The sequence below is a fragment of the Macrotis lagotis genome, chromosome X, assembly GCF_037893015.1.
Source record: "Macrotis lagotis isolate mMagLag1 chromosome X, bilby.v1.9.chrom.fasta, whole genome shotgun sequence".
NCBI classification, from domain to species: domain Eukaryota; kingdom Metazoa; phylum Chordata; class Mammalia; order Peramelemorphia; family Peramelidae; genus Macrotis; species Macrotis lagotis.
Genome location: NC_133666.1, coordinates 628,119,188 through 628,137,457, shown reverse-complemented (window position 1 = coordinate 628,137,457; position 18,270 = coordinate 628,119,188). Strand labels below are relative to the sequence as shown.

The following is an 18,270-nucleotide window of genomic DNA, read 5'->3' as shown; positions in this document are numbered from 1 at the left end:
CAGGCTCAGAAATTAAAACATTTATTACATGAATGGGGGGAGGGAGAGGGGTCAGCTAACTTGACCTCCTCAAGGAACTGGCATCCACAACTGGCAGCCAAGGAAACTTTTAGAATATACATGAAACCAAAGGCCCTGGCCTGGAAGGGAGGAGGGAGTGGGGAGAAACCAAGTCTCTTGAAGCTTCTCTTGGCCCTCTTCCCCATGCCCAAGACTGACAGGCCACTCTCTGTCAAGGGACTTGGAAGCCTAGGGGGTACCCCTAGCCACTTAATCCCCAGGGGTCCCTCCCCTGCCCCCCACTTAAATAGGCATAAATAAAAGGGATCTGGGCTCCAGGGCTCCTGGGGGGCCTACCCTTCCCCCCAGCCGACCCCATCTTCCAAGGGGTGGGGGGGGGAGGCCTTCCAGAGCCAAGCCTTCCCTCCCCCCAACCCCCCCACCTCCCAACCTAATACTAGGGGACAGGATGGGAGAAACAAAAAGCCCCCAAGTAACAACAAAATCCAACCCAAAACGAGGAGGTAGTATCGAGTCAGTGTCCAGAGCAGTGGGTGCCATAGCCCCCGGGCTCCTCACAGCACAATCCATGTGTACCGCTCGTTGTCAGCCAGGACCTTCAGGGAGCAGCCTGGAGGGGGTGGGACACACACACATACACACACACACAACACAAGTACATCCCAACTTCTGCCTCTTGTTTATAGGCTCAAAGGAGTGAAGCTGGAATGGCCCTCAGAGCATCCAATCCAACCCCCTTACTTGACAGGAAACTAAAGCACAGAGAGAAGACACTTGGCCAAAATCACACAGGAAAGATCACAGGGCTTTTAGAGCTGGAGGGGCCAATGTACTGAGGCCCAGAGGCTAGTGACATGCTCGAGGTCAGACAGTAAACAAATCCAGTGCTACTTCTAGGATAAAGGGTATGACACACACTATCAATGGAGCCAAACCTTTAGGAACCCAGGTCTGCTTTGTGTAACTCACAGACACATCTCACTCCTCTGGGAGGTACCAAGGCCCCATAAGGTTCATTCCTATCACCGGAGTAGGGCAGCCCTTTGTCCTAAAATCATTTCATGGTGTAAAAACAAAGGCTCCTTACCCTATTAACTTAGGGATCTGATGACCAGATTCATTTGACAGTCACTCCATTCTTGCCCTCTACTATCTCTTCTCCCCCCCCCCCCAATCTTTCCCTTCCAGACTGAAATCCTTTAGTCTGTCCTCGGGCGCTCTCCCCCTCTGCCCATCCCCTACTCCTTCAACAGCCCCTTCTATCTGTGCTACCGTTAGCTGTGGGGCCTTCTCTAGTTCCACTCTATCTGGAGTTGGGATGGTAAGTCCTAGGCACAGTCCTAGTCTTGCAGTTACAGATCAATGATTGATACTTGAATGAACAGGGCCTTTATATGAGGGGAGGGGCAGGTTTTTGGGTGGGGGCCTCTTGCCCTCAGAAGTCAAAGCCAGATAAGAAGACCGACAGGCCAAGCAAGCAGAGGAAGAGAACGCTGGGTCGTTGAGACTGCCTGAGCCCCACCTTTGTGCAGTGCCTCATTGGTCATCCTGTTGACATAACGGCCACTGTTCTCAGGCACAAGCCACTTCATCACCATGTCCACACAACTCTTTCGATAGGAGCTCCAGACACTGCCACTAGAAGGAAGAAGGCAGTTTACACAGGATTCTGTGTAGGATGGGATTCCACCTTCCCAAGCCATTAGCCTTGGCCTCACCTGGTCTGTCCTTTGACCTCAGTGAGATCACCCACACTGACTGTAACAAAGATGCCTGTATTCAGGTCCCAGGCCACCTTCAAGCTGGTGTGATAGGTCTTTGGTCTGGAGGGCAAGAAAGAGGGTAAACCGAGGCCCAGGAAAAATGGTCTGGACTATTGGGGAAGGGGTAGAATGGAGGAGTGGAAATGAGAGGCCACAGGATTCTGAGTTGCAAGGAACCTTACAAGGTAACCTCATCCAACCCTCTCTTTATATATGGGGAAAATTACAACTTAGAGAAAGGAAGCACTATTCCCAGTCATCAAACATTTCAAGGATTCGAACCCAAGTTCTCTTAATCTAGTGTTCTTTTGACTAAACCATCACAGCTGTCAAATGGAGAGCTAGGAGGCCTGTAGTGAAGGCCAGGGGGGGCAGTGTCATTATCCTGTGCTTCGTTAGTGGCAGGCCTAGGGGACACAGGGACAAGTATTCCCCTCCCCCCCTCCCTCACCGGAGCTGGGCCTCCTCATTGGGGGAAGGGAAGGCCAGGAGCAGCAGGCCAATGTTGATGAGGACCTGGTTGGTTTCAGGACAGACCTGGGAGGGGAGAGAGCAAAAAAGGACAATGAGGAGAGCCCCGGAGACTGGGATCATCAGTTGGAACCCAATAACAGCAGCTTACATTTCTATGGCAATTTAAGATTTAAAAAGTACTTGATACACAACCCTAGTTGTGAGCAAATATTCCCATTTTAGAGATGAGGAAACCGGGACTCAGAGAAAGGGTAAATGATTTCCCTAATCATAGCTAAAAGTAGGAACACAGAACTCAAAATTCAGATCTTTTGTCTTAGTCTAGTGCTCCTTCCTCTCTAAATCAGCATTTATTCATCATCTATTCTGTGCAAACCTGCTAAACAGATGCTTGGAAACATGAAGACAACAACGGGACAATCCCTGCCCTCAAGGAGCTCACATTCCATTAAGAAGATAAGATGGACATGGGGACTCATACAAAGTGCTCTATGCCATTTCTGACTCCTGTGCCCATTCCCCACTCCAGAGGACACACACCTCCAAAATGACGATGTCATAGTCACTGAAGGAACAGAATTGGTGGCTCCAAGTAGCGTCATTTCGGATGACTTCATTAATGACATACTCAAAGTCGAGGGTGAGCTGCTCCACTGTCAGGTACTGGCCCTTTAATGGACAAATAGCCCAAGATATACATACACATATGATAGCCCAGGTTGGCCTTCCTCCACATCTCACCCCTGCTGCCTACCTGGAAAACTGCCCGTTCTCTCATAGGCCGTAGATTCCTGCCCCGGAGATCAGTCACCACAAATGGAAGGGAAATCTTATCATCTTCAAACCCTAGAGGTGATGGAAGAGGGAAGATAGACAAGGGTGAGACTTTGGGGTTTGGAACAGACCTCTGCCCTACTGTCCCTTCACCTGCCTCTTCTCCTCACCATCCTCTGGTTCGGCCCAGTCCCCAGGCTCCAGCACATAATGGAGCTTGGTGTAGTTGACATAACCCGGCTCTGCAACTGGGGGCACCGTGTCAGGAGGACTGTCCCGAGGTCCTGATTCCCTGTCCAGGGGTGGCGCCTCACAGGGCAGGCGACAGCGGCTGCCTGAGGCCCCCAGGCAGGGGGGCTGCCGGGTCTCCTCCATAGCGCCACCCTTTGCCTCCTTGGCCCTTCGGAAAATGTCAGCCACAAATTCCTTGGCTTTGGCAACAGCTGGCGAGGGCTCTGGAGGGCGAGCAGGGGTAGCCTCTGGGCAGGGTCCTCTGGACGCTGGGGGATCCTCTCGGTTTGGGGGCCCAGGAGGGTCGGGGGGGGCTGGCGGATGGGTAGTTCGGTCATAGAGGATTTGGCAGAAACTGCTGTCACCTAAAATAAGGGGATGTGAGTGGTCGGGGGAAAGAATGTGAGGGCAAGCCATAGCTCTGGGTTAGAACCTAGGCAAATCATTTCTCATCTGTTTCTTTAATGTAAAATGGAAGACAAAAGCCTAAGGTAGAACTCGCCACAGGACAGCTAAGGCTCTTTCCATGTCTATGTTCTATGAAGTCACAGGAGAGCAACTCAGTTTCTCCCCTTCTCTAGACCTCCGTTTTTCTCTCCTATTATAGGAGATTAAATTCTATAACCTCTAAAGTACCTTCTGGCTAGAAATCTTATGATCCAATGCTGCAAGGTAGCATCAAAAAACAAATACTCTGAAGAAAAATTCTTTGTTCACTTAGTCATAGGGTAGAGGAAAGAAAGCTGGGTCTAAAAAGAAGGGGAAAATGTTTCCCACCCAGTAGAGAATTGAGCTGGTATCTAGAAACTAAAGAGATAATGGATCAGAAATCAAAACCTTCAAAACACAAAAAGAAATCGAATCCTTCTGTTACTAGTAATTGGACTTTGGGTTAAGTCAAAAACTTCTCTGAGCCTCAGTTTCTCCATATATAAAACAAAGAGGTTGGACTACATGCTTAAGTCCTTCCAACTCTCCAATCCTATAAGCCACCAGGATTGACCACGGTGCCCCGCTAAGGTGTTGTCCAGCTCTACGGGTGGCTGAGGGAGGGCCAGGCAGCTGGGCTGAAGCCAGGGCTTGGGGCCACAAGCCTACCTGCTGAGCAGACAGAGACTGCACAGGCCACCAGGGAGTAACTGGTGTTGAGCAACACCACCTGGTCCTTTTTGAGCTGGAAGGCTGGCTGGAAGGTGGGGAAGGGATAGACCACCTGGTACTTGGTGTGCAGCATGAACCCATGTCTCAGGCAATGGGCACTAGGGTCTCCTGAAACACACACACACACACACACACACAAACTAGAATAAACACCTGCGACACGTTTCCACACTTGCTCCATGCAGCAAACATGAAGGAAACACGCCCACTCCAAGACCAACTTCTGCCCCCATGCAACAAGCAGCTGTGCAAGTGCACCCAGCGCAGGATGCCCAGCTGTGACCTCTACACACTTGAAGCATCTGAGGGCTTCTGGCCACGCTCAAGAACCTTGAGGCCTGAGCCACAGATGTCCCAGTGCCCTTGGGTCAATAGTGACTGAGACTGCTGCAGCCCGTCTCAGGTCTGGGCCACTCACCAGGGTGGGCGAGGCTGGCGTCGCGGCAGCTGGGGCAGCGATCTCTGGGCGGCATGGCCACTGTGCTAATGTAGATGTCCCGGTGGTTCTCATCGCTCATCATCATCATATTCATGAGAATCCCATTGGCTGACCGGGTGCTGAGGGGTGGGGGTGGGGGCTGAGCCTGCATCTGTTTTAACCCCACCACCGCCCTTGCCTCCTCGGTCCCCCACTCCCCTACCCCCTTCCTCCACCCTCCAGGCCCTCACTTGAAGCCAAAGACGATGACTTTGGAAGAATCGCTGGGCCATTCACAGACAGTCAAGTAAAGATCGCTATAAATCTCTTCATCCTGGAAGAGTCGCACCTGCCTCACCTATGAACAGAGTGCACAGGAACTGTGAAGAGCATTTACTAACACAAGGCCCTCTGTGATCACCTTATCCAACCCTCTCATCTCACAAAAAAGGAAACCAAGTCCCAAGGAAGGGGGGGTGGGATTCGTAGGATGGAGACTCAAACCCAGGCTGCTTTCATCTGGGCCCAGGATACAGACAGCTGGTGGGACCGCCCCAAGCCCAGGGAGAGGAAGGACGAGAAGTGGCGAGGAGGCCCACGAAGGGGTCACTCCAGTCCCGCCTTCCTACCAGTTTCAGCTTGCTGTGGACGTTGAATTCCCACCAATACAGGTGGTAGATATAGAAGGAGAAGTCATCATCGCCACTGTTGCTCGTATAGGATAGAACATAGCGGCCGCATTTGGAAAAGCCCAAGAAGATGTGCCTGTGGAGGGGGGCCTTATTCTTAGCCTTATTCTTCCTTTCACCACTCTGCCCCCAACGTCACCCCTAATTCTGACACCCATCTCCCACCCACTAGCCCAAACTAGGCATCCTAGCATAGTCATACAGTCCTGTTCCCACCTTACCCTGCACAAAGGAAGTCCTCATCCACAATGCTCTTTAAGGATACACAAACGCGGGGTGGTAGCTTTCGGAAGAGTCGAGGGGAGAGCTGCCCACTAATCTGGGAATGGGAAGAGGGGGAGGTCCAGGCATCAAATTGCTTCTCTTTACTCCAGAGGCAGAATCCATCCAAGGCTGCCTTGCTCCTAAAGCTATATTCTCCTCTTCACCCACAATGAACTCCCTCTGATGATCACTGTCATCCCAGTTTCCAACTTTCTTCTCTCTGCTTGCAGTAGTTTCCAAGGGATAATCCAAATTGCCTCAGTCTCAATGAATCTAACTCACTTGCTCTTTGAACATCAATTAGCCTTTCCTCCCTCCATGCTTTTATTCCTGCCACTCCCACTTATCCATATCCTGCTGCTTTCATGTCTCCCCTCCTAAAGAGGATCCCCATCTCCACTATCAGAAAAAAAGAGGATCATGGAAGCTCAGAGATCAGCTATCCAGTTTGACTCAGACTGGAACTAGAAAGCTCTCAACAACATTCCTGACAAGAAGACCCTCCGGAAAGGGGAAGCTACTTTCTCCTAAGATGAAGTCCATTTCCATTTGGGAAAACTCTTTGTGAGGAAAGGTTTTTCTTACATTAAAATGAAGTTTGCCTCTTGGCAACTCCCACCCTCTGGGATGCTGAGGAACAAACTGTCTTCTTCCACACAATAACATCTTTAAACATTTGGCTATCAAATTCTTTTCTGGGCTAAGCATCTCCAATTCCTTTATGTGATTCTCAAATGCCAAGGTCTCCAGAATTAGCTTTTTGAGCTCACATGGAACTTACAGTCACCAGAAATCTTTCAAATGAGACTGTGCAGCCACACCTCCTTCAATAAACTGGCCTGGTGAGGCTGATTTCTTGAACCAATCTGAAAGACTTTGCATTTGTCCCCAGTAAACTTCATCTAATTAAATTTGGAGCACTTTTCTGGCCTACTGAAAACTTTTTGTGCTCATTCTGTGTCTATTATCCCTCTCAGCTTCAGAACATTAGTAACACTGATAAGCATGCCAGCTATTCTTTTATCCAAATCAAAGACAAAAACAAGACCATGCCTCCACTCCTCACATAGTGTTCAATAGCACTGCTTTCCTAGCTTTCACGGCTGAGCTCAAGAAACATTCACTGTATGAAAAATCCAAATACGTACATATATAATACACACACACACATGCAGACGCATCTCGTTTCCCCAATAAGAAAGGAAAGCCCTGGGGGTTGGACTCTCTCTGAGCCTCGGGTGAAGGCCAGAGCCAGCCTCATCTTCCACTGACCTCAAAGACGAACTGCGAGACCCCGGGCAAATCACTTCACCCCGTGCCCTCATCTGTCAAATGAACTGGGGAAGAAAATGGCAAACCATCCCTAGAGCTATGCCAGGAAAACCCTAGCTGGGGGTCCTAACTCCAAGGAGGCCCGAGCGCACAGGGGCCGCCCCACTTTGGGTCCGAGGCGCTGCCAACAAGGCCGAGGCTGCCAGGGCCCCTCTCTGGCCAGGGCGGCGCGTCAGCGGGAGTGACCGGATGAATGAGGGAGGCCTGGCACGGTCGCCACGGTGACCCGGGCCCGGGGGAGGCGCGCCCGCGCCCCCGGCCCCTCGCCCCCTCCGGGGGCAGCCCTCCCCTGGCCCGCCCCCACGCCTGGCACACGCTCCGGGCATGCCCTCCTCCTGGGGGTCTCCTCCCGACGCGGCAGGGGCTCGTGCCCGGGGGCCCGCCCCCTGCCCGCTCCTCTCTCGGGCTCCATCCCACCCTTCCCTGTCACCTCCTCCTCCTCCGCTGCCCGCGCCCACCGGCCCCCCCCCGGGGCCCAGCCCCCCTCCCCACGATGCCCCCCGCCGCCTCCCCTCCCCCCCGGGGCCCTCCGGCCGGGGCCCTCCCCCCCAGGACGCGCCCCCCCGGCGCCCCTCCCCCCGGCGCCCTCCCCTCTCCGCTTCTCCCCTCGGGCGCCCCCTCCCCCGCCCGATCCTCCGGGCCCCAGGCGGGCGCTCACTCTGACACGCTCCAGCTGCTTGAGGACGTGTTCCCGCCGCCGCCCCGCGGCCCGCTTCCCCCCGAGGCCTCCGCCGCCTCCGCCGCCGCTCCCGGCCCCGCTGTTCCGCTCCGATTTCGAGCTGGGCGCCATTTTCACCCCCTCCCTCCACTTCCGGAGCAACCGGCCCCGTCGCCCCGCCCCCCCCGCCTCTTCATTGGCCCTCTCCGAGGGATGCGGCGAGCCGGTTGGAGGGGAGTGGGACCTCGGAGCTTCTTCCCGCTCGACTTGTCCATCAAAGTCATCCCGAATGGCGATTGGTAAATCTGCCGCCGCAGTCGTATTTCGGTAGGCCGCATGCGCTGCCAGTTCCATTGGCCCCGCCTTCTCTTTGATATTAACCAATAAACAAGCAGGATGTGCTCAGATCCCCTGCAGACAGCTCTTACTCTATGGGCCGGGGCGCTTGTCAATCTGACCATCGACACGCCCCCGTGAGGCCGCTAGGTTTCCATAGAGACCATAAGAGGTCCTGGCACCCAGGGCTCTCTGTGGTCCAGAAAGGGCCTAGTCGCCTCTTCTTTGGGGTGTCTGTGGATACTGCCTGTCTGACCACACTCAAGTCCTTGTTACCCTGGCAACCACCCGGAGCCTTTCATTCATTCCCCCCACACCCAGCACTTGCTGTGGGGCTGGGGAGGGAGAGACGGGAGCCTGCCTTCAGGGGAGAAGGGAAGATAGCATCATGAGGTGCAGGGCAAGGAGAGCTGCTCCCCTTGGAAGCATCAATCCCCAACCGGACTGACTGAGGAAGGGGAATAGCTTCCAGCTGTAGACTGTCTCAAAAGATAAAAATGGGAAAACTTGGGGGCACATAGAATGGCACAGTGAGTGGGCAGCCTAGAGGGGCATAAAGACAATGAAGAGGGTGGGGAGAGTGCAGAGGAGCAACGGAAAGGGGATAGGGGGTTTGGGAGCTAAGCCAGGGAGGGCCTTGAATGATAACATCATCAGTTTGAATTGAATCCTGTGGGCAGCAAGGTTCCTGAGAAGAGGACATTATGAAGATGGGACTGGTGCCGTGGGCAGGAAAGTGGGTTGTAGGAGAAACTGAACTTGGGGTTAGGAGGCCATTACAATAGTCTGGGTGAGGGGCGGCTAGGTGGCGCAGTGGATAGAGCACGGGCCCTGGAGTCAGGAGGACCTGGGTTCAAATCCGGCCTCAGACACTTAATAATGACCTAGCTGTGTGGCCTTTGCCTTGCAAAAACCTAAAAAAAAAAAAAAAAAAAAAAAAAGTAGTCTGGGTGAGAGGCCATGAAACTCCAGGACTCTTCCACTACATAGAGTTATTGTCAGCAGTAAGGCTAGCAGGACCCGGCAACTGATTGGATAGGGTGGGGAGGAGGCAGATAAGGAAGGAATCAAAGGTTAGAAGCCAAATAAAATTCAGTCTCCAAAAAGCAGGGTGTGTTTTCTTTTGTTTTTGTATCTGAATATAACATAGTAAGCACGAAATAAATATCTTTGAATCAAATAATCACCAGAGAACAATGATTTTTAGGGGTGTCAACCTTGTGGGTCGTCATTGTACCCCTTAACACTAGCATTTTACAAGCCCCCACTAGCAAACTTACTAATTAGTAAATTCAGTTCTTTAGCAAAAAGCACTTACTCAAACAGCAAGAATAGTAGTAATAAAATATTTTCCCCAAACATCCAGAAACACACTCTCAAACAAAGGATATGAAGAATCTATTGGCAGGAGAAAGAGAAAGTACCAGCTTATAGTAAAATAGTAATGAGGCAGGTACACTGTAGGGAACACACATAGATGGGACTTTCCTTCTCTGGATGATCCTCACAAAATTTCCTTAAGAGTATCAGGCTGATGATAGACAAGTCATTTCAGTGTTCCAGTAATAGGCTGAAGCTCTGTCTCAGTCAACTGGATCAGCCCACTACCAGGTTGAATTGAGTGAAAGGTTCAAGCTGAAAATTCCTAAGTTAGTCACTAAGACTAAAGTCTCTATCTTCAATCATTCCCAGCCCCATCAAGCCTCAGCCAACATTCTGCACCTGGTTCTCCCATTTATACATAACTCAAGAAACTCGGTCATACCCCACTTTCAAAGCATCAGAGGGAAAGAAGCAAATAGTCTCAGTGACAAACTAAGCCAAGAAAAAGCTCTTTACTACCAGCTAATAGAGATTGTTCTAAACTCTACCTGTGTTGGCTCAAGCAAGCACTCAGGAAGGCAGTCGAGTTCAATATGGCATCTTCCTCCATAGATCTCCAGTGTGTCACTCTGACATTCCTACCAATATGTCAAGACCAAAATGGCATCTACTAACTGACCCGCAGGCACCTATTAGTCAAAGAGATCGAGATCCCATAAGAAGATGGAGAAAATATTTCAAAGAGCAATATTCCTTTTAAAAGTGCTCCCTCAGGACTGAAGTAAACAGAACCAGGAGAACCATTTCTACAAAAATACTGAAAGAAAAATAATTTTCAAAACCTTAAGAACTCTGACTAGAGAACCCATAATGAAGCATACTACCCACCTCCCAGCAAAGAGATGATAGGTTCAGGGTGCAGATTAGGACTCAAGAGTTTTTAAACACAGCCAATGTAGGAATTTCTTTGGTTTGATTGTCCTTTTCTCTATTGGAGGAGATAGGAGGGAGAAAATTTCTATTCATTTAAAAAAAATTTTTTTAAAAGAGTCAGGGGGAGGGTAAAGTAGTTTTACTGTGATTTGAAACAATCAAAGGTCATGTAAGTTGTTCTTTATAATAAAATAGTTAAGTATTATAGCATTTGCCATATTGTACTTTCATCTCTTTGGTGCTACAGTAGACCAGGGCTTTCTAGGCCAGTCTGGTAACAGTTGCAGAAGGTTTACTTAGCCTAAGAGGGAAGGACATGCAGAATAGAGGAAGGATATTTATCAAGAATAAAGCATTGAGATTTCCAGGACTGGTGATGCTGCTGGTCTGCCAATCTACCTAAAGGAGTTTCATGAAGGAGGTCATGACTCCTAATGCTCTGGATTTTCTATTCAGGCAAGAGGAAGCTATGTTAGCATTATAAAACTTATTCTTCCGATCCAACCATGTTTCAAAGACAGTTTAAAGGGCTTTTCCAGAAAAACTAATCTAACCTGCATGGTTAGCCCAATTCACATGGTAGGAGACCTTGAAAGGTAAAATTTCTTCTACCTTAAGTGGCTAACAAAAAAGGGAACTTGGAGTTTTCAGAGGATAGCCAGGTATTACACAAATATTTTCTCATTTGATTTTTAGAACAACACTTTAGAATACATGTTATTGAAAATATTATTATACCCATTTTAGTTAAGTGGCTGTTGCCCAGAATCACACAGTCAATAAGTCAAGAAGCAGGATTCCAACCCATTTCTAGGGGGGGGAAATGATGAATTCAGTTTATGACATCTTGAGTTTGAAGTGTTGGACAGTATATTTAGGTGAAAATGCCTACTGTGCATTTTGAGGGATGAAGAAATGGATTTAAATACCATGTGCATTGAGAGGCTAATTGGAACCACAGGTAGGGAAAAGTGTCTGCAGAGGAAAAGAGTCCCAGGAAAGAAGATGAGAGAATTCTCAGGAAAGGAAAGGAAGCCTGGGAGAAGAGAAGAGTCTAGGGACACCCACATTTAGGGGGTAGGAGAAAAAATAAGAACAAATGAAAGAGAAAAGTAACTGGAGAGGTAGAATAGAAAACTATAAAAGGTCAGTATAGCAAGTCAAGAGAGGAGAAAAGAATCCAGGAGAGGGGATGACCACCAATGTCAAATGCTATCAACAAAAAAAAATAAAAAAGGATGAAGACTGGGAAAAGTTATTGATAAGATTATTGGTGATTTTTGAGAGTGAAACTTCAGTTGAGTGATGGGGTGAGAGAAAGATGAGCCAGTGAGTGTAAATGATTCCTAGAAGTCTGAAGATGAAAGGGAAGAGAGAGTTGCTCTAGAAGGTTGTAGGACTGAGGAAAAGGTATTTTTTTAGGGTAAGGACATTCAAATATAATTTTAGGTTTCATAGAAAGAGATAGAAGAAAGGAAAAGACTGAAAATAAAAGAGAAGGAATAAGCAAGGCCACAAAAAGGATAGACTGGAATAATAACAGCAAAATTCAATTTAATTAACAGATTTGCTATACATCTTGTAGCTCAAGGAAATCTTACAGGTCCTTAACTTGTAACCAGGTCCTTACCCTCCAGAAACATAGTTGGAGGTGAGGACAGGGAGAATATAACATTGTGAATATGCCCCTTTTTGAGCATTTGGGAGTTGTCTATCATGGCTGCATGGGGTTTGATCTAGAAGCTATTTCTCCTTAGTCCATGGATTTTAACCCAAGTGGTCCTAACTCCAGACCCAGAGCTCTATCCACTGTACCACCTAACTCCCTCTAGGTGACTCCTCAGTTGATTGTTGAAAGATAGAAATGATCTAAATGAGTCATGAAGAGATGGCATATTTGAGTCATGGGGATACCCTACAAATACACCAAGATAGGAGGTGTCAGTACAAGATCAAGTAGGGTGTTAGAGTTTGTGGATAATGCATGTGACAGCCTAGAGAAGAGGAGGATTCCCTTCTCTGAGGTAGTTATGAGAAAAAAAGAGCCCATGAGTTAAGAATGATTGAGTCAGGGAGGCATGGTGGTGAAGTGCTGAATTTGGGATCAGAAGATCTGAGTTCAAATCTCAACTCTGCACTTTTTAAATCTTGGTCAAGTCACTTATTCAACTTCTCTGAACCCCAATCTCTAAAATAGGAGGGTCTTTGAGGTCCTTTCCAACCCTAAGCCCATGAACCTTTGAGGAAGGGAGTTAAAGAAGCTCATAGAGGTGGCCTAGATTTCCACAATGTAGGCAGGAATATAACTGCCAACAAATCTCCTATGTACCAAGCATGTACTAGCACTTTACAAATATCTCTTTTCAGCTCCACAACAATCCTTTTACTACCCCCCTTTTGCAGTTGAAGAAACTGAGGCAAATGGAAGATTAAGTGACTTTCCCAAAGTCATACAGCTAATAAATATCTGAGACTGGATTTGCACTCAAGTCTTCCTGACTCTAAGCTCAACCCTTTTATCCATTGGACCACCAAGCTGCCCCAATCATCCATCATCAGTGAAGAGCATCAAGTGGCACACAGATTATTTCCAGATTCATTTATAGAAGTGAATAAATTCCATTTGACGAAACTCAATATTACCTTCAGGTTATTTTATTTTGCTTAAGGTTTACTAGAAATGAAAAATGTCAGGGGGCAACTAGGTGGCATAGTGGATAGAGCACTGGCCCTGGAGTCAGGAGGACCTGAGTTCAAATTCCAGCTCAGACACTTAATAATTACCTAGCTGTGTGATCTTGGGCAAGCCACTTAGCCCCAATGCCTTGCAAAAAAAATGTAGTTGGACCTCATTTTTGGAGGCATACCACATAGCAAACCATCCCTACTGAACATTGAGGACCAGGAAGAGATGTTTGTTTGTTGAAGACAACTTTTTATAATTGTATCTTAGCTTTCCTGGGACCTAGCTGGAAGGGAAGTAAGAGGTCATTTAGTTTAACCTACTGATTTCACAGATGAGAAAAATGTGGGCCAGAAAGAGAACAGCAATGACTATCTTACTAGCAGTGGTAGGAACATGGGCGGTAATGACATTACTTATAAAAAATAATATACTTTACACACACACACACACACACACACACACACACACACACACACACACACACACAGCCTATACTACTTGCAAGAGTTCATTCAATCAATCATTCAAAATTTAGGAGACTTCTACTATGGTCAGGCACTATACTAAGCCATTCACAATGTCTTTGACTTACATATAATTTTATTTATAAATTTGATATGTTCATTGCCTGACTCACAATGTACCTCTCTACCCTAAATTCTGTCCTGATACTAAGGGACTTCAACACACATGTTATTTTTCCCTTGCATATTCTAACTTCCCATTTCCTCAATTTCCTCGACTCTCATCACCTAGTGGGATGATCACATCTTTGATCTTTCCATTACCTATAAATATTCCACTTCCATAATCAAGAATTCTGAAATTCCTTTCTCAATGTCATTCCATCTCTCCCTAAACTTCACTCCTCCTAAATCAATTCCTAATCCTCACCATGACCTCCAGTCCCTTCAACCACCCAATACTAACCCAGGCCATCACTTCTGCCTTTTCACATTCTCCTCTTACTAAGTCAATTCAATTCTATAATGGCCCCCTACCCTTAAAACCCCTACACCTTTGTCCTATCCCAGGCTTTGATAAACTCCACACTTCGGATTGCTCTCATCATCTGCCTCCACTGATCCCCCTTACTTATTTATATCAATTCTTATTTACTTACATATATACCCTCTTACTACTCGACCTAGAGGAGCCTCTCATCTGTACTACCTAGGTTCACCATAATTTTATGAATTTTTAAAATAGATTTTATTTTAGGTTTTTTATTTTTTGCAAGGCAAATGGGGTTAAGTGGCTTGCCCAAGGCCACACAGCTAGGTAATTATTAAGTGTCTGAGGCCAGATTTGAACTCAGGTACTCCTGACTCCAGGGCCAGTGCCCTATCCACTGTGCCACCTTGCTACCCCTAAAATAGATTTTTGATATCTTTTTTTACATTGCTTACTTTTCCCCCTGGCAGCCAAACTTTATAATAAATGCCTTTTGGGAAAAAAGAGGAATAAGAGAAAAAAAATCATCAAAATCAATTAACACATCAAAACTATCTGTTAATCCCTGCAATGTTCCATATCTCTATGAGCTCATTGCTCTGATGGGTCCAATTATCATCTCTATGTAGATAATTCTCAGATCTATGTATCTGGTCTTAAACGTTTCTTTTGATCCTTAATTTTGTATGGTCCTGTAGATATCTGAGATTCAGTGTATCCAAAAAAGAACTCATTATCTTTCTCCCAATCTTTTCCTAAACTCTCCTATTTCTGTCAAAGGTACCATCATTTTCCCATCCACCTAGACTTGCATCCTCAGTTTCATCCTCAACTCCTCACATTCACCTCACATATTGAATCTGTGGTCAAAGTTTGACATTTCTACCTTTGCAACATCTTTCATACATATACACATACACACCTATGTATGTGTATGTGTATATATTCTCTTCACTCCATATATGTGTGTCTATGGACAAGTATGTACAAATACATATATACATTGCACACACATACCACACACACACACACATATATATACACACACACAAACCCAGTGACTTCCAATCACATCTTAGATCAAATATAAAATCCTCTATTTGACTTTTAAAACCACTTTTAACCTTCCCCCTTCCTACCTTCACAGATCTCATATTCATTCCTTTCTTGCCTGTACTTTATGCCCTGATGATGCATGCCTTTTATTGAATGTCCTCTATACCTGGAAGCTACTCCTCCTCTTTCTTTAAGATTCATCTCAAATTCCATCTTTTTCAAGACACTTTCTCTGTTCTCCCTTTTCTCTAAGGTGATATCCCATCTAAATGAGGTGATATCCCATCTAAATTGTATATATCTTGTATATTCATAGGCTGTGAGTTTTTTGTACTGTCCTTGCCTTTCCTTGTACCCCCTAATGTTTTTAGCCCAGTGTTTGGTACTATTACCTCTTAAGTGCCTAATAAATGTTTGTTGACTGACTAGCCATGGTTCTCCATATTTGCAAATAAAGAGAAAGGGGGAAGTGATTTATATGTCTTCTTTGGGTCCATAGCTTGCTCTTTATAATTTCACAGCATTCATTATATTTGATTTTGTTATTGTTGTTTTCATTTATATTGTTAGAATCATTGTGGAGGGTGTTTCCCTGGCTGTGCTTACTTAATTCTATATCAATTCACACAATTCTTTCTATAGAACCTCTTTGGGGCAGCTAGGTGGTGCAGTGCATAGAGCACCAGCCCTGGAATCAGGAGGACCTGAGTTCAAATTTGACCTTAGATAATAATTATCTAGCTGTGTGACCCATTGCCTTGTAAAAACCAAAAGAAAAAAAAAGATCTCTTCATTAACAAATCCAGTGCCATTTTCTTAATTCTTATCATTCTCAGCTTCTCTGCATTATTTGACACTATTGGTTCAAATCCAGTCTCAGACACTTTATAATGACCTAGCTGTGTGTCCTTGGGCAAGCCACTTAACCCCGTTTTCCTTGCAAAAACCTAAAAAAAAAAACCCAAAACACTATTGACCATCCTCTCCTCACAAACACTCTCTCCTCTACCCCCCAAGCCTGTTCATTTGCCTCTTGAGTTCTGATTCCTCCACCCCCTAGTGTTTCTCAAGTCAATATCCCAACTCTGACTTGACTTGCTTTCCTCCAGCTTCAGCCCAATAATTAACCATTTCAACATTACTGCCATTTAATCCCATCTCCATTTGTCATACCTTGATTGTCCCATCATCTTCCTCATTGCTGTATGCCACTGGAGGAAGTCTCACATTTAGGCTGACTGGATATATTACAAATTCATGTTATCCATCATCAAATGGACCTAAAAATGTACAACAAGATTGTCTTTTTATTTCTCCCTTGTTGATTCCCTCCTTCACACTTTACAAACGCTATTCTAGACCTCTTCTCTTGTCAGGTCCTTTCACATTTCCTCCTCCCACTCTCTCTCAGCTGAAGACCTTAACTTCCACTTTACTGAAAAAGTTTTACATGAGTTCCCTCTTTTCCTCTTTATCTCAAAACCCTTTGACAAAATTTCCTACTCCCTCCTCCTTTCCCTGGATCTTTGACAAAGAGATAGCTCTTCTCCTTGCCAAGACCAGCCTTTCTATATGTTCACTTGGTCCTAGGCCCTCCTTTCTTCTCTAGTATGTTGCATCTTCAATCATCCTACCTGTCTGACTAGTCCATCTTAGTTTCTTTTGCTAGTTCATCATCCACTTTCCTCAATTGTGGATGTTCCCCAAAGTTCTTTCATAGGTCCTCCTCTGTCCTCTTAATTTCTCCTTCTTTCCCCCCTCTTGGTACCCTCATCAGCTTCTATAGGTTAAACTCTCATTTCTCTGCCAAGACTATCAGATCTATATATCCAGCCACAGTCTCTTTTCCAAGTTTCAGTTCCAGATTGCTAATTGCTAATTAGACATTTCTAAATGGATGCCACAGAGACATCTTAAATTTAACATGTCTAAAACCAAAATCATTATTTTTTTCTAAATCATTTCTTCTTTCAAACTTTTCCTATTTTGGGTGAACTGCAAGGTTCTGTCTTAGATCATAATCTTAGCACCATCTTTTTCCTTTTTCCATCCAATCTATTTGCCAAATTTTGTCAATTCTACCTTTACTATATCCCTTGAATCTGAAGACTTTTTACTCAATGTTTACTCCTCATCACATTTCACCTGAGTTATTACCAACATCCTCCTCATGAATCTCACTGCCTCAATGCTCACCATTCCAATCCATCACCACAAAGTAATTTTCCTTAAGCAGAGATATGACCATGTATCTCCTCTGTTTAGCCAACTCAGTGGTTTCTAGAATAAAATAGAATCTCTTTTAATTTTTAAAGCCCTACGGAACCTTGCCCTAATGCATTTTCCCAACTTTGTTGGACATTATTACTCTCCCGTATAACAGACTGTGAGTTTACTAAACTGGTCGCTTTGCTCCTCACACAGGACACATCACTTTTCCCCCTTGCTTTTGCACTAACTATTCCCCAAGCCTGGAAAGCATTCCCTCCTTTCTTCTGTTTCATGAAGTCTCTTTTCCTTCACATCTTCTGCAACTTCCTGACATCCATAACCTACTAGTGCTCCTCTTCCTGTCTTGAATTTAATTATTGTATGTATTTACATTTATTCACTTCATATTTATGCTATATATTTTTCTATGTACCTGTCATTTGTGTAAAGTCATTAAAAGTAGGGATTATTTTATTCTCCATGTTTTTATCCCAGGCACCTAGCATAAGGTCTGATATAGAGTAGGTTCTTGTTTTGGGGGGGGGTTGCAAGGCAAATGGGGTTAAGTGGCTTGCCCAAGGCCACACAGCTAGGTAATTATTAAGTGTCTGAGGCCGGATTTGAACTCAGGTACTTCTGACTCCAAGGCCAGTGCTCTATCAACTGCACCACCTAGCCAGCCCAGAGAAGGTTCTTAATAAATATTTATTGACTGATTTTTCTTTCCTAGTTCTCCTTTACCTTTCTGATGTACTCTTCCTCAGCCTCTATTATTTAACCATCATACATTTCATGTCCACTAACTGTGAGTATACCCCAAGGTTCTATCCTGGCTGACCCATTTTTTTTCCCTCTTTCTGTACTCTCACTTGCTGACTTCATCAGTCCCATGAGTTCATTGGTTTTCTCAGTGTAAATTACTCCAGATTTACATAACCAGTTCTAGATTCTCTCTTGAGCTCTTTCCAAATCACAAACTACCCATT

At 45.9% G+C, this 18,270-nt stretch overlaps 1 protein-coding gene across 2 annotated transcripts; it reads right to left on the bottom strand.

The window, feature by feature from the left end:
• Positions 1-5: 5 nt before the first annotated feature.
• On the bottom strand, positions 6-7,932 carry DCAF15 (DDB1 and CUL4 associated factor 15). 2 transcript variants are annotated; one of them, XM_074203589.1, is made up of 13 exons: positions 7,786-7,932; positions 5,753-5,850; positions 5,472-5,607; positions 5,094-5,200; positions 4,843-4,982; positions 4,362-4,532; positions 3,203-3,628; positions 3,013-3,104; positions 2,799-2,927; positions 2,236-2,321; positions 1,740-1,844; positions 1,544-1,659; positions 6-631 (listed from the first exon to the last, which is right to left on the bottom strand). In XM_074203589.1, the coding sequence occupies exons 1-13, from the start codon at positions 7,915-7,917 to the stop codon at positions 576-578; spliced, it is 1,794 nt and encodes a 597-aa protein (XP_074059690.1). In that variant the 5' UTR covers positions 7,918-7,932; the 3' UTR covers positions 6-575. The 2 variants fall into 2 exon arrangements, with proteins under 2 accessions (XP_074059690.1, XP_074059689.1); XM_074203588.1 differs by having other exon boundaries at positions 6-1,659.
• Positions 7,933-18,270: the final 10,338 nt, after the last annotated feature.